Source organism: Rhinatrema bivittatum, chromosome 14 (assembly GCF_901001135.1).
Source record: "Rhinatrema bivittatum chromosome 14, aRhiBiv1.1, whole genome shotgun sequence".
Lineage (NCBI taxonomy): Eukaryota > Metazoa > Chordata > Amphibia > Gymnophiona > Rhinatrematidae > Rhinatrema > Rhinatrema bivittatum.
This window is the reverse complement of record NC_042628.1, coordinates 10,936,736-10,952,612: the sequence shown is the minus strand read 5'-3', so window position 1 is coordinate 10,952,612 and position 15,877 is coordinate 10,936,736. Positions and strand designations below refer to the sequence as shown.

The window sequence follows — 15,877 nt, the reverse complement described above, 5'->3', positions numbered from 1 at the left end:
CTCCTCTGACCTGAGTGCAGTATCAGGGGGAAAAAAAAAAAAAAAAGAGAGGGTGCTCTTTGGTAGCTGCACAGAAAGAGGGCACTGGCGCCCCCTAGTGGATGATGCTCTGTGCAGCAGCACAGCCTGCACATCCCGAAAGTCGGCCATGTTTACCTCATCCAAATCGCCTTCTTCTCTCTGAAAAGGAGAAACAAAATCCACAATTAGCAGCACAATATTTTGTTACTAATAGATTCAATGGAACAGCTATAAAACAGAGAATATGATAGCAGGTAAAGAACATGACGCTCAATCATTTTCCTTCCTTTTGCAAGGCCACACACTATAGTCGATCTCTGACTTTCACATCTAAGGATCTTCTATGCTTATCCTGCGCTTCCTTGCCTTCTCTTACTATTCTTGCCCCCACTGGAAAGGCCATTCCATGCGCCCACCACTTTCTCCTCACGGTTTTGACAGAAAAGAAACAACTGAGTACCAGAGGCACAAAGCGCATCAGGGAAGCAGATATGAGAGAGCACAACTGGTGAGCAGATGCTGGAAGTGAACAGCCTGTTCGCAAGCTAGAGAGGAGGTCCCCAAATCTGGTCCCCCCGAGAGCTGCAAACTAGTCTGGTTTTCAGGATTTCCACAAGGAACGTACACGAGATCTGTTTGCATGCGTAGTCTCCACTGCACATAAATACACTTCATGTATAGTCATTGTAGAAAACCTGAAGGGTCTGCAGCCCTTAAGAAAGGATTTGGGGACCTCCAACCTAGAGAATGCAACACTGGGCTTTGAGCGCACTAAGAGAAAATGGGGGCTGTGAGTGGACTGGCGTTAGTAACTGAAGGCGGCTCTCGAGTCACCAAGGACTTGTCCGACAGACCCTTGAAAGCAGTAAAGCAAATCCAGTGCTGGGAGTTGTGTACGGACAGAGGCGTATACTCAAACCCTATAGTAACTTACAAGGCTGGCGGATTAGGATCCTTTGAACCGAGTGATTGCAACATGTAAAGTCATGCCATTCTTCATCAGATTCACACCAATGATTTTATATCACTATTATCCAGACCTCTGGCATCCTGCACCAAAGGTACCTAATGTGGCAGGCCATTTTGCGTAATGAGATCAAGTCAGCTGCCGTCCTAAAAATCAGCTCAGCTTGCCAAAACAACTAGTGCAGTCTCTTCTTTTCCCTGGTACTTCAGCCCAAAGGAGCTCTCTCCTTCGGTACCTCTGTTTTTCATTCCTGCTTTATTAAAGTCATTAACCCTGGCCAAATTCATATCCTGCATCAAAGCACTGGCAAAAGGCCCTGACAACATCAAGATTTAGTGGCTGGGGAATGTCTATGGTTGATAAAATAAAAGCAGAAGAATATTCCTGGGAGAGGCAAAATTACCAGCGACTCTTAAAGAGCCTCTTCATCCCTCAAGACTGTGATCCTGAACCTCGGAGGTAGGGAAACGCTGGATTGCAGCGACCGCACCGTCTCCAGGGCTTCTGGTGGTGGCCTCCTCACCTTGTCTTTGTATTGTCTCCAGTGGCTCTGGATTACTTCCGCCGCCTCCTGCCTCCTTTGCTCCTCCTTGCTTCCGCCACAAGAGGCGGACAATGGCCGTGACAGCACACCGCTCACGCTATCTGTCGGGCCTGGCCGGGATCCGATACTGCGTGAGCCTCTCTGTGCCTGGGAGAAGAAACCATCATACGAGTGAGCGAGGGATGCAAACCATGGAAAATTCACCGTTTGATCTGAGGATGCCGAGCAAACCTCGATTCAAAATCTCAAGGAAAGGACTTCTCCTCCCGATCAGCTAAATACTTTAATTTACTGCTCATGCTCGCAAGACAATAAGACCATGTTAGTTGGTTTATAAGTGGAAAACACACTATAAAAAAGGCAAACATCCTTTGAAATCGTAGCCAGGAACTGCTATTCATTCTTCGGCAGAGCCAGAGGGAGAGGAGAAAGCCCTTTGGTGCAGTTTCATATCGCGTAACTGCAGGAAAGTCCCTTCATCTCTCTTAACCTCAATTTAGCCAACTGTACTTGGGTAACGTGAGCAGGGCAGGGCTGGGGGAGCTTCCTGCTTCCTAGCTGGCGGGCATGGCTGCTAGGGCCCAAGGGATGTCGGCTTCTCCATTTCGGAAACATTTAGACTGGATTCATGCTGGGATCCAGTCCAACCAAAGGCAGCAGCTTCTGACTCGTTACTTTTAGTGGCTTGGGAGATTCTTCACATAAGAAAAGCTCCCATGTGGTGCTTTGCATAAAATCCACTTACAGCTACAGTTAACTCAGTAGGGTGGGCCCTGAAGCTGTTTTTTCTTTTGTTACACTTAAAACTAAACAAACAAAATGAAAAAAAAAAAAAAAAAGCAAACAAAAATGCTTAGTGGGATAAAGAGCAGGATTTGAAAATCCCTGCCAGCTGACCACCTCAGATTAAGTAGTGAGCCGGATAACTAGGAAGCCTTCCGGGGTGGATAACTTCTCCAGCTAACTCTGGGGACGCCCTGGAGGAATCCTAAAGCAAGCTGGATAAACTTATCAGGCTGTCTGTAGGGTATATTCAGCAGGTGCCGCCACACCACTGAATATCCTGACAAAGTTAGCCAGGTAAATGTATCCGGCTAATCCACCTACCACTATAGTCTAGGAACGCTACCATGGCAAGTGCTCCACCCAACTGCTGCATTCATTATTACTGGTAACGTGCCATCCGGGCTACACAGCCATGTGACAGATAAAGATTCCATGATCCCCGCCTCCAAAGTGAATAAAGATTAAAGCAAGTGCAGAGATCACATGATCTACAGTGATGGGATTAAAAGCGAGGAACCAAAGGCGGTGTCTGGTTTCAGTGCTCTGTTCTTGAACCACAAGACTACAGCATTAGGGCTTCCGGTTTCAATGTCTAGGAAAGCCGATGGAAAGTAATGTACGAGCCACAGGGTGACAAACACAAAAAAAAAAAAGCATTATTTCTACAGCGATCGGGGAGGCTAGTGTGTGAAAATTGCTGAAGAAAAAAAGGAATGACTGTTAGATATCCATTAGCAAGGTAACAGTAGATTATTCTCCTCCCAGCAACAACACAGGAGAAACCCTTCTGAAAAGGAGAACCACGTTCTCTGGAGGCCCGAAGCACTCACTTCACTGATTCGCCTCGTGTTCTCCAGTTCCGCCTCCAACTTTTTCACTTTCTGTTTGAGTCGCTGAATTTCCTCCCTAAACGGGAAGGCACAGAAGTGAAACGTCAAGGGGATATAGAGATAACAACTCAATGATGGTTAAAGTAAAGGATGCTCACAGAAAACTCTCCTTCACGGTGGAAACATGCCACACGAATAGCGTGTTGGGTCAGACGTACACGGCATATTTCAGCATAAGAATAAATTACCAGCGACCATGGAGCAGACGATATAGTCCGAGTCCAAGGATTATTACAAGTCGGCTGCAGCATCAAGATGACTTGCTGGGAAAACGCAATTCTATGCATAATACTGATGTTAACAGTGGTCCAACTACTGTTTCTATCTAGTAGAGATCACTGCACCTCGCTCCTTTTAGGCGTGCCCTTATATATTATTAAGGCTAAATTCCGCAGCGAGAAGAGGCTCCGGGACCTCCAGATTTGAACATAATACCCCTGTGCTGAAGACCCTTCATTGGTTGCCCATGCAATGTCGCATACAGCACAAAATTCTTACATAAACGCCCTGAATGATGACCTTCCTTCTGTACGGAGTAAAATTTGTTATTGAAACTTTATAGACCGGAAATGTAAGGCCTGAAGGTCAATGTTTGTTGGACGAGCCCAGCCAAAAGAGCATTCGTCTTTCCGAGTCCAGGAAGCGGATACTCTCGATAGCAGGAGCCCTTCTTTGAAACCAAATTACGTGCAGCAAATTGTTTAAAAAGGATCTTAAAACCCACCTATTCAAACGAGCCTTTGATTAACGTCTGGGCCCAGTGAGCAGTTTAAGCAGCAGGCGGTTATCTAAGCCTTGCCAACTGCATCCTGCTCTGTTTACGTTTGCCCCATTATAAGGGTGTAAGAAGCTTGTTTTTCACTTTTTATTTCTTGGTGGTTTGTTTATGTTTTGTTATTTGTGATTTTTATGTCTGTACAAGCCGTTAAGCCCGTTAAAACGGGCTACATTACATTTTTTTTTCAGTCCATTTTCTAACACAGCACCCTTCTACACTTTTTCTCCCTCTCTCCCCCTTCCCCTCGTTCACTCCTCCCCTTTCCTCCACTCAGTCTTACTCACCCTCTGTCTCCCACTGCCTCCTTCCCCTCACTCTCACCTCCCTCCCCTTCCCTCAGTCACTCCCACCTCTCTCCCCTTCCCTCAGTCACTCCCCACCCTCTCTCAATCCCATCCCCTCCCCCTCAGCCCTCCTCCACTCCCTTTTCTCTGCTCCACAACTTCTTACCCTTCCACTTACTCACATCCCTGTCTCTCACCTCTCCCTCATTCTCCCTCTCCCCCTTCCACTTACTCACATCCCTGTCTCTCACCTCTCCCTCATTCTCCCTTTCCCCTCACTCCCACACACTCACCCACTCCTCCCTCCCTCTCACTCAGTCCCTCCCTCCCCCTCCCTCAGTTCCTCCCTCCCACTCAGTCCTCCCTCCCACTCAATCCCTCCCTCCCTCTCACTCAGTCCCTCCCACTCAGTCCCTCCCTCCCTCTCACTCTCTCCTCCCTCCCTCGCTACTGGCCGCCGCTGCCGCCGCCGCTGCCACCCGACGCCGCCATGTTTTTTTTTTTTCTGACGCTGGCAGAGACAGACGTGCTCGCCCGCACATGCGCGGTAGAGCTGGTCTCTACTGCGCATTTGCGGCACGTCGGTCAACCTTCAATTATTAGGTTGATGTTTTGGAAGCCACCCAGAACATGGGATGGAGCGTCCTTGCAAATATCTGAAATAAATACAAATAAAAAAAACAAACTGGAAGGAGGAAAGACCGGCGGGGCCTTACTTGCTCTTCTCCATCTTTGCCTCCTGAAGGCTCTGAAGTTCTTTCGCTACATCCACCTCCTTTATTAACTGCTTTATTTCTGAGCTGCAAGGAGAAAGACAAAAGTCCTAAATCCGTATTCGTGTTAGTCAGGCCTTAAATTGGCACAAATTATTTCCCAGAGCTCTCCAACAACCCCGCCCCCCCCTTCGGGTACGAGAGAGCTCACCTCCAAGAGAGGGGTCCTCAGGCCAAGGGGCTGCGAGAGATGGCCGTGGAAGCCTCCGGCCACGCACAACGCCAGCAGTTTCAAAACCTGCCAATTCTGTTCCCTGCGAGATCAGTACAGCTCAAGCCTACGAACGCTCGTTCACAGGGCCAGCATCGTTTGATAAAATATTTACAGAGCAGAGCTCGGGACGGCTCCAGCTGAACTTAGGCTCCGGCAGTATTAGTAACGTCCACGCAAAACACTTAGGAGCAGGAGTCAAGCAAAGGGAAAGAGGGTTGGGTTTGTTTTTTTATCCTAAATTAGGAAGTTTCTACAGAGGGAATTTTGGTAGATGAGATGGTAAGAACCTGGGTTGGAATTTAGCCAGATTTTAAGGTTTTCATCATCTGTGAGCAGCACTGTATAAAAACACAGTATGCATAGTCAACAGACTATTGACTGGCATGCCACTAAATCAAATTATTTCAGGATATAGTCCAAAAAGCTATTCAAATCTACTTCTTTACATATCGATGTATACACATGGGGGCACAATGGCTCCTTTTTCACCTGTAAAATTTACATTGAGTTCCTGGATACATGAAATGCTTTTGCTGATAATAGTTCAGACATCTATACCCTGGTAACATTTTGCCAACGCAATACGTAGACTGTGGATGAGAAACTGTCTCTCAGTTTTGGGCAGTGCCAGGATGCATTCGTTAAACCTTCAGAGCTACCTTAGAATTAAGAAATATTATGACCAGTGCCTCACACCCTGTCAGTGTGTGAGAGGCTCTGTGTGTGGTACAAACCTTGCAGCTCATCTCCAGGAATAACGGGAGCAGAGAGATGTGACAGTACAAGCTAGCCAGTCCTGCTGGGACGGTTTCCATGATAAGCACATAATACCGGACAAGCTGAAGGTCAGCCCCTATGAACCCGAAGCAGGGAGGGTTCCTGGTTCACAAGGAAGGTTACATCGACAGCTGTCTCAACTCACTCTTTGCTGCCCAGAAGAGCCTGCAGTGCACTGCGATCTCCTTTCAGTTTCTTGACCAGCGTTTGGAGTCGCTCGCATTCCTCGTGAGGGTCCAATCTTACAGGCGTCGGCTGAGCCAGCTGCTCCGAGGCTGGAGATGGCAGAGGCAGCTGTGCAGTCCTGGCAAGATCCAAATCTGAAGACTGGGCTCTGAGATTCTCCAGTTCAACCACTTTCTGCAGGTTTAAAGAAGAAAGGGAGTTGAGAAGGGCAATTTTCAAAAGCCATTTCCTGGGTAAGAAACATGCCCTCGCCTTAACCCGGGTAAGAAGCAGGCACGGGGGTTCCCCTCCCCCCAGCGCGCATTAGGAGATGGCGGAAAATAACCTGTGAGGTCGCGTTCCTCCAATGCGCATTATTTTCTGTGCAAAAAGAACCTGCAGAAAAAGTGGGGGCAAATGTCCGCAAGCACAATGCACCCAGGACAATTTTCAGAGTGCGTCCGCGCACGCTTTCACTTTGAAAACTGCTGCAAAGACAGCGGGCAGCGTGGAAAGGCCTCCTTAAAGGGTCAGCTTCCTCTGTCCTTCATCTCGCTCTGCTTATGCTCTCCAGTCTGGCTCTTATCCCTTTTCGATACAGGCCGAGTAAGTGTTAGCTAGCATTTCCCCTGCCTTTCACAGGCTAATGAAACATTTATTAGTCTTTATAAGGCAGCACCAGTCATTTTCTTGCTTAGAGAGACATTTCAGGGCTGTAGCTGAAATATTTTACTTTTTGTTTTCATGCATGTGTTTCCAGTCCTTTTCCAGATTTAGTTCAACTGAGCTAAAATCAGGTTTAAAAATGTTTAATTCAGATTTTCTGTGTCCGCTGTAGGTTCCGGTTGCAGTCAATTACTGGCTTATTCCTGCCTAGTTTGTAATTTTATTCATCTACTTCCTGTTTTCTTCCAAGTTCAACCCTTTAGGAAGCAGGAAGTAGATGCAGGATGCTACAAGGGGACGAGTCTTTGGTGCTAAATGACAAGAGCCCGACGCCTGCCCAAAAAATATAAGTTGTATAGCCACAAAGGAAAGCTGTTTTAAAATTAAACTTTGCAGCTTTCATTTTTAGTTTTAAAAGGAATACACAATTTCAAATGACTGAAACTGGAGATGGATTCGAAAGGCTGATATTAGAAATAAAAAACAGGAAAAGAAAACAAGAGATGCTTCTTCCAGATGCACAGTCTAATTCTGCCACTTACTTTCTCTAGTTCAGAAATCCGCCTCACCAGCCTTTGTTTGCTACGGTCACTGTAACCTGAAAGCAAGCAGGTGTGTGAGAAACAAGCATCCAACGGTCAGCAGCACAAATACAGCCGTGGTCTAGAAGCGTCAAATGAAATCATGCCAGCAGCTTCAGAGGCTTTGCGATCAAAGAACGTCCCCACTTATTCCTCGAAGGAATCCAAGAAGCAGGGCCAATTCAAAAAGAAAAACTTGTCTAACCCCTGAATATATTTCGAGTTTGGAACCATTTTCTGAGGCTGCTATGTGAATCCACTCCATGCCCTCCTGCCTTCACAGCCACAGCTGGAAGAGCGCGCGCACTGTCCCGTGGATAAACGTATCGTTTGGTTCTAATGTCCCCGTCTCAGATGCACACGGTGAATGCTGCACACGTCGTTCAGCTCTGCAGCTCTATGCCCTAATCATTATTCTATGCTGCTTACCCAAGCTGGCGTCCCAGTTCCCCTTGCATCTCCCCTTTCCTTTACAACGCAATCACCTTTGGCTCTGCTAGAAGTGGGTGAATTGCTGAGGGCTCGGTCCAGGTCCACCTTCAGACTCTTGTTCTCATCCTGCAACTCTTTGATGTTCCTGGACAGCCTCAGGACTGCAGCATTCAGAAGCTTCTGACGTTTCTGGGATTCTTTTGGTTCTGCAGGGGCTCTGGAAAGAGAACGGTGAGAAGGAAGAGGCAACAAAAAAAAAAAGAGAAGAGCATCTACTGAAGAATTTATAACTAAGATGCTCAGAATATTAGAGACGATCAAAAACCGCCCTTGAGAACCCAGCTGCTTGGGTAAATCCAGAAGTCTCACTACCCATCTTACAGGTGCGGTTTTCCACCCCAATGCTGTCTGCAACCAAATAACCAGCAGAGAGCTGGGAATAACTTCACAGGGATCCAGTGTGAGCCAAAATATGATTTTTAGAAACAGGACTCTCAAGTGTTAGTGTTTCATTTCTCTCTATTTATTTGTGTGCAAACAAGAACTGTGTATCTTAGAGACACAAAAATACACATACTTCTTCTCCATAGCCTCGGCGTTTGCCAGCAGTATTTGGAGCCGCCGAATCTGTAAAGTAACAAGGACAGATTGCACAGGCTAGAGCAGACATGAGCAATGAAAGATTCAGCAGACACATCTGCTACCAGTTCTTAATATTTCTCTACAAGAGACAGTCCCTCCTCTGTGGAGCTGAGACACAGACAAATGTATGCGCTAGTAATCACTTCAGTGGTACCGAAACCATGTTTAATGTGAGGGGGCCAAGGTGGATTTTCATACTTAAACAAACAGCTCCCCCCAGCCCGACACTGTACACAAGGAAGTCCCCCGACCCTGGAGCCCTGGCTGATCCACCAGGGGTCTCATATTAACCTCTGAGCCCCAGCTGTCGCTGCAGTAAAAAATGTAGGATTCTCCTCGGCCACTGAAGGCAGAAAGTCAATGGTAGACCTGGCTATCCCTAAACACATTTACTTTGCCCTGAAGGAAATTTCATTTGTGCACAGTGGTTGGGAAGTTACGTAGCCTCCCACTGCATTTACATGCAGACTCCCACTGGTCTCCCCTTCTGCTTTCAGAATCCACCACCTTAGCTCCTGTCAAGCAGTCGCCTGCCTATCATTTTCCCGCTTTGCTGATTGAAGACCCTTCTATAGCAATGAACTGCAAGAGCAAATCCAGGGATCCCAAACAGGACGCCATCAAACTGCTTCCTCTCTGTCCCTGGGGGTCTCATCAGCTGTACCTCTTCATAGTACGTTTCCACGGCTAGCTTCATCTCCTCCAGGCTGGTGGTCTTCAGATCTGTCTGCAATTTGCTGAAAACCAAGAACACGGCACATCAACAATTCAGTTCAACCACTTCTTCATGACAACGACACAGGAAAGAAACTAAAATAAAAGCTAAAGACAGATTTAGAGCAACATTTGTTTAAGCTGCAAATTTAAGCAAAGAAATGAATTTTGGAGGGCAAGGTTCTCTCTCAAGCCCCATCCCCCCACACTTCCAATTGCTAATGCAACAGTCAATGAAATATTTTGCAAGACTCCACCAATATACATACACCCATGGTAAGCGATGTGATTTACCGAAGGTGTTTTCTGAAATATCTTGTCTCACCCCCCACACTTCCCTGCACCTTATTCCATTTCTTCCTGCCCGGTAGAGCTTACACATCCAGAGCTGCTGTACCTCAGGGCAGTATCTTTTTCCTTGCACTGCTGCTCCAACTTGAGAATTTTCTGTTTCAGAATATTCATAGCCTATAGAAGGAAAAAGAAATCAAACACTCAACAAGAATGAAAAGATAAGATGCAGTAGCAAGACGCTGCATTCCATGACCCTGCTTACCAAACTGGTGTCATTCCTTTTATCTGCCAGACTTCTGGTAAAGTCCGAACTCTGCAACGAAAAACAGAAACGTCAAAGCAGAAGGCCATGATTTCTACGGCCATTTCTGGTTTTCTCGTTCCCTCGATCAAGTTCTCTCTGCCTCCAACTCCACCCTGTGTAGCTCTAAAGGGACAGCAGCAGATCTGCAGTATAAACTGAGAACCCTGAAATAATCTGTCGTACGCTGGCTGCATACACTGAACTTTCTGCTAGAATTACTGCCGGGGATCAGTAACTCACCCTGGAAGGATCCAACAGCTGCTCAATCTGCCGATCTTTTCGGCTGTTCTCCTCCTCCAGGCGTCGGAGCTTGGTCTTCATCACATCCCCCTCAGACTTTTGAGCTTGTAACATCTGGAAAAGGTCAGGCTCACAGATCAGGTTCCCAGCACAGGTAAAATGCAAGGTAGATACCATGAACCTCAATTCTTGATGATTTACCAAGCAAATACAAGACTCCTTATATGAAAAATATGTTTAATTGATTGGAAGCTCTGCAATAATACCACCTTTTTCAGGTCAATGATCTCGTCGTACATATCTTCCTTTTCTTTATAGTCTGGCGTTCCAGGTATGTAACCTAGGAATTAAAGGAGAGCGAGAAAATGGTGAAGATGGCAACAGATATAAGAGATGTACTCCAAGGGTGGCACATATGTGGCATTATGGAGCGTTTATCCAGAGAATGCTGCAGCTAATCTTTTCTTCCATGAAGCACGCACTAAATCACTTTACCATCAGGCTGTAACACATAACACAGCGGAACAGCACATCACAACCAGTTAGTGCACCGAAAACAGAACAGACCCAACCATACAGCAACATATTCCCCTGCAAAACATTTACAACGGTCAGGACTTGACCTCACTAGATCCACAGTCCTGCAATCTGTAATATCAAGTTTGTCCTCTTGGATTCTGACAAAATGAGGCCACAGACAGGACAGACAGACAGACGTGACCTATCCATTAGGCATTCATGCTTTTACTTTGTAATTAAATGCCACCCCACCCAAAAAAAAAAAATGGGAACAAACAATTGTTTAAAAGTGTTTGTTCTCATCCGAGCATCATCTCAGCTGGGGGCTCCGACTGCTCCTCTAATCATTTTGTAACGTGGGAGAGAGGGAATGCCACATCCTCAGTGCTCCCAGCCTTTTTCCTCACCGTTGATGGAAGAGCGAGAATATTTTGGCTTCTTCATCCCAAGAGCTTCCTTCAGGTACTCTGGAGTACTGCTGGAGGAGGTGACCCAGGCATGCCCTACATCCGTGTCTGATTTCAGAGACTGGGTCAGTCCTACTTGGAACAAGAATAAAAAAAAAGAAAAAAGGCAACAAATGCCAAGTCTCAGGAGAATGGACTTCTGGAGGCAACAACAGTAAGTGGACTCTGTCCTAGCTGCCCAGGCCCACTCAGTCAAGCTGATGCCCTTTCAAAGGAACTCAGTTCTAGCACATAACAGCCAGGTGCTACCAGCAAAAAGTCAGCATGCCCACAAAGAGCAAAAAAAAACCCCTGTAAAATGAAGAAAGATGGGAAGGCAAACAATTATTAAAATAATGAATGCATTTATTAAAAGCAACTAGAAAACCAATCACAATAAATCAATCCAAACGTATTCCCAACAGCCAGACTCCTGCAGCATTAAGACTCTTATTTTGGTATGCAAAATCATAGCGCAGTGTTTCACTCAAGAGTACAGTACATGCAATTTATTTAATGTGCACGAGCGACTGACTGACTAAGTGCCATCAGGCACTCAAAAGCATCTTCTGCCTTAGATTGTTTAATCATATGGCCCTAATGCTTGATTTGGGAAACATCCAAGCAAGAGAATCTATAGAGTGTAATTGGGCTTCTATAGTACTGAGGATGTCAGCCACTTTACCGAAGCCTTGTTTGAGAGATGCCAGCCACAGCTGTCTTGGCCCTTTGATCATCGGATTCTCTGTGTGCATGGTACCTGTTCCTTTTAGGGATCGCCACACTGATGCCTTTTTAGGGTGTAGGAGTGTGCTGGAGAGATATGGAGACTCTAAAAGAAAGGACATAAAAGGCCAGGGTTACTGAGTACTCTTTACCCTCCCTTTATCTGCTATAAGGCTCCTGCCATGTAGAGAGCACAAACTACTGTGCACCCCCCTGAGACATGTCAGTCCAATGAGCTTGTCACTCTGCCAGGTTCAAGCAATGCCATAAAGCAGTAACACATTGCAGACACCGATCTTTATTATGGATTTTCATTGTAATGTTGAGTTTATACGCAATGCTTTGTAAAAGTCTTCACATCCTTGTACGTTTTTCACAACCTGCTGTCCAAACAAAATGCAAAATGTTTCACGGATCCAGACAACATACGCTATACTTTCATCGTGAAAGAACACTTGAGAAACGTAAAAGAGTGTGTAGACCTTTACAAGGCATTGCAGGTGCAATAGAGAAATTACTTACCTGATAATTTCATTTTCCTTAGTGTAGACAGATGGACTCAGGACCAATGGGTTTATACTCCCCTGCCAGCAGATGGAGACAAAGTCAGGTTTCAAAGCTGACGTCACCCAAGATGCACCCCCGCAGTGACCTCAGCCCTTCAGTATTCTCTTCAAAAATCATTGTAGTCATACTATTGAAAAAAGTCTTGAATTAAAATATGATTTAAAATGGATAACCATAACTGTACTCCACCAATCATAAATCCTGAACCCTCAGTAAGAATATAGATGCTCTGATCTAGGGATTGGATGAAGGTTTACCTGTAATCCACTCCACGGGCGAATCCTTGGCACTGTTCTTAGGCAGCCATGGGCGGGATGCTGAGTCCATCTGTCTATATACTAAGGAAAACGAAATTATCAGGTAAGTAATTTCTCCATTTCCTAGCATGAAGCCAAATGGATTCAGAACCAATGGGATGTACAAAAGTTACTCCCGAACAGGGCGGAAGGCTTCCCGCGGTCTGGTTAGTACCGCACTCGCAAAGGCTGCGTCCTCTCAAGCCTGTACGTCTAGGCGATAGAACCGGGAGGATCACGTCGTTGCTCAGCAGATGTTGACGGGAGACAGCAGTTTAGCTTCCGCCCATGAGACTGTCTGAGCCCTAGTGGAATGAGCTTTAACCTGAAAAGTTAATGGCTTTCCTGCCTCCACACAGGCTCCCGTGACCACCTCCTTAATCCAGCGAGCCATGGTAGCTCACGAAGCTGGTTCCCTCTGCTTCCTTCCACTGGGAAGAATAAACAGGGGGTCCATCTTTTGCACCGGTTCTGAAACTTCCAGATACTGCACCAAAAGTCTACTGACATCTTAATGACAGGGGAGGCGGTATTCTTCCACGTCCTTGTGCTTATCTATGGATGGCAACAAAATGGACTGATTCAAATGAAACTCCGAGACTACCTTGGGCAAAGAAGGACGGAACAGTATGAAGCTGTAACGCCTCTGGAGTCATCCAGAGGAATGGTTCCCGACAACAATGCCTGTAGTTCAGAAATGCGACATGCCAAGCATAGAGCCACCAGGAACACAGTTTTCAAGGTTAATAAATGCAAGGAAAGACTGTGCAGCAGCCGAAAGGAGGGCCCTGCCATAAGTTCTAATACTAGATTAAGATTCCACAAGGGAACCAACCACTGTAGAGGTGGCCGAATGTGCTTCACTCCTTTCAGAAAACGGGCCATGTCCGGATGAGCCAACAGGCGGGTTCCGTTCACTTCGCCCCTGAAACAGGAGGGGGCTGCTACCTAGACCTTCAAGAAGTTAAGGGTCAAACCTTTATTCAGGCCGTCCTGCAAAAATTCCAGAATTAGTGGGATTTTGACCACCCAAAGGGGGACACCACGTTCCTCGCACCAGGCCTTAAATACTCTCCAGACCCGCACATATGCTAGGAACGGAGAGAACGTCTGAGCACGGAGTAAGGTGGTAATTACTGCCACAGAATATCCTTGCTTCATCAGGCGAGCCCTCTCAAGGGCCATACCATAAGTCAGAATTGAGTTGGATCCTCGTGAAGGACCGGTCCTTGCTGTAGCAGGTCCCTGTGCCATGGGAGGCACAAGGGGGTCTCCACTGGAGTCTCCGCGTGTCTGCATACCACGCACGCCTGGGCCAATCTGGAGCTACTAGTAGGACTAATCCCCTGTAGTGCTCGATTCTGCAAATGACCCTGCCCAGCAGGGGCCATGGAGGGAAGGCATATAAGCAAGTCTTCTTCCGGCCAGGTCTGAACGAGAGTGTCTATCCCCAGGGACCACTAATCTCTTCTGCAACTGAAGAATCGGGGAGCCTTCGCAGTGTGAGATGTGGCCAGCAGGTTGATGGACGGGAGACCCCAGCAATCTACTACCAGCTGAAAGGCTTTGGCCAACAACACCCATGCTCCTGAATCCAGACTCTCCCTGATTAGAAAGTCTGCTCTGACGTTGTCTTTTCCTGCAATGTGGGAGGCTGAGATCATCTATGGATCTATTTCCGTCCATTCCATAATGAGATCTATCGCCTGTGACCCTTGTTGGCTTTTGGTTGATGTAGGCCACAGTCATTGTATTGTCTGACATTACATGGACCGCTTGACCCTGGAGTCTGTGGCTGAATTGTAGACATGCCAATCTGACTGCCCAGGCTTCCAAGCGGTTGATGTTCCAAAGGGCCTCTTCCTTGGTCTTACGTCCCTGGGCCATCGGTTCCTGACAGAGAGCTCCCCAGCCCCAGAGGCTCGCGTCTGTTGGGAGGACCTGCCAGTTCGGAGAGGACAGGGGTACACCCTGCTCAGATAAGCTTCCTGTAGCCACCACTGGAGTTGAGGGCATACTCCCATTGGTAAGTGGAGACGAATCGAATAGGATTGAGATTGCGGGTTCCAATGTGACAGCAGTGAGCATCAAAGTGGTTGCATGTGTGCCCTCGCCCATAGCACCCACCTCCATGGTTGCTGCCATCAAACCGAGAACTTGGAGATAGCTCCACACCGTTGGGCATATCGTGCTCATCAGCTGATGCACTTGGGACATCAACTTCCTTATCCACGTGGTTGGAAGGAAGACCTTGCCCTGCTTGGGGTCGAACCGGACTCCCAGATATTTCAAGGACTGGGAGGGCTTGAGATTGCTTTTCTTCAGGTTTATGACCCAACCGAGTTCCTGAAGCATGGAGGTGACCCTGTTGGTCACCCGGAGATTTTCTTCCACAGACTTGGCCCGGATCAACCAGTTGTCCAAGTACAGGTGCACCAGGATTCCTTCTTTTCTCAATGCTGCCACTACGACCACCATAATCTTGGAAAATGTTCTGGGGGCAGTGCTAGGCCAAAGGGCAATGCCCAGAACTGATAAGGGCAACCCAGTATTGCAAAGTGTAGGAAACTGTGTTCTTGATGGATTGGAATATGCAGAAAGGCCTTGGATAGGTCCAGGGAGGTTAAGATCTCTCCCAATTGTACGCCATTATCACGGAGCATAGGGTTTCCATGCAGAAAGGATTCATTTGTAGATGTTGGTTGACACTCTTGATGTCCAGGATGGGGCGAAAGGAACCTTCCTTCTTGGGTACGATGAAATAGATGGAATAATGTCCCGTATTTTCCTGGGGCGCAGGTACTGGGATTATAGCCCTCAATCTGAGGAGCCTTAAAAGAGTAGTCTCCACTGCCTACTTCTTCTGCTGGAGTGGCAAGGAAACATCATGAACACGTCCTGAGGAGTGCTGTGAAATTTCAGTGCATATCCTTCTCGTATGAACTCCAGTACCCATTTGTCCAACGTGATCTCAATGCACTTCTGGTAGAAGAGGGACAATTGACCCCCTATCTCCTTGTTCCAAAGGTGGGTCCGAAAATTTTCATTGGGGGATTCAGGACGAAAGGACCGAGACCTCTCAAAGAGCCGAGACCTCTGAAATGTTGAGTTTCTGTACAGGCGAAAGCGCTGAGAGCACCTGGATCAACTCCTCACAGGCGAGGGACACTGTAACTACTTTCTCTTATCTTCTGGTAGTTGGGGAACTGGAGATTCGCCACACTTACTGGCCAGCTTTTCCAAGTTGCTTC

At 47.0% G+C, this 15,877-nt stretch overlaps 1 protein-coding gene across 9 annotated transcripts in view; it reads right to left on the bottom strand.

Moving 5' to 3' along the window:
• IQCE (IQ motif containing E) overlaps positions 1 to 15,877 on the bottom strand; it is a 33,269-nt gene that overhangs the window by 11,724 nt on the left and 5,668 nt on the right. For 6 of the 9 annotated variants that reach the window (XM_029577543.1, XM_029577542.1, XM_029577541.1 and 3 more), the window contains exons 5-19: positions 11,723 to 11,869; positions 10,999 to 11,130; positions 10,342 to 10,412; positions 10,073 to 10,186; positions 9,791 to 9,841; positions 9,632 to 9,702; positions 9,185 to 9,257; positions 8,456 to 8,505; positions 7,932 to 8,095; positions 7,408 to 7,463; positions 6,180 to 6,394; positions 4,987 to 5,070; positions 3,149 to 3,224; positions 1,512 to 1,679; positions 157 to 180 (exon numbers count right to left, since the gene is read on the bottom strand). In XM_029577543.1, the coding sequence (XP_029433403.1) occupies positions 157 to 180; positions 1,512 to 1,679; positions 3,149 to 3,224; positions 4,987 to 5,070; positions 6,180 to 6,394; positions 7,408 to 7,463; positions 7,932 to 8,095; positions 8,456 to 8,505; positions 9,185 to 9,257; positions 9,632 to 9,702; positions 9,791 to 9,841; positions 10,073 to 10,186; positions 10,342 to 10,412; positions 10,999 to 11,130; positions 11,723 to 11,869 (1,496 nt within the window). Of the gene's footprint in view, positions 1 to 156; positions 181 to 1,511; positions 1,680 to 3,148; positions 3,225 to 4,986; positions 5,071 to 6,179; positions 6,395 to 7,407; positions 7,464 to 7,931; positions 8,096 to 8,455; positions 8,506 to 9,184; positions 9,258 to 9,631; positions 9,703 to 9,790; positions 9,842 to 10,072; positions 10,187 to 10,341; positions 10,413 to 10,998; positions 11,134 to 11,722; positions 11,870 to 15,877 lie in introns of all 9 variants that reach the window. The other 3 variants (XM_029577546.1, XM_029577547.1, XM_029577550.1) reach the window with 3 other exon arrangements.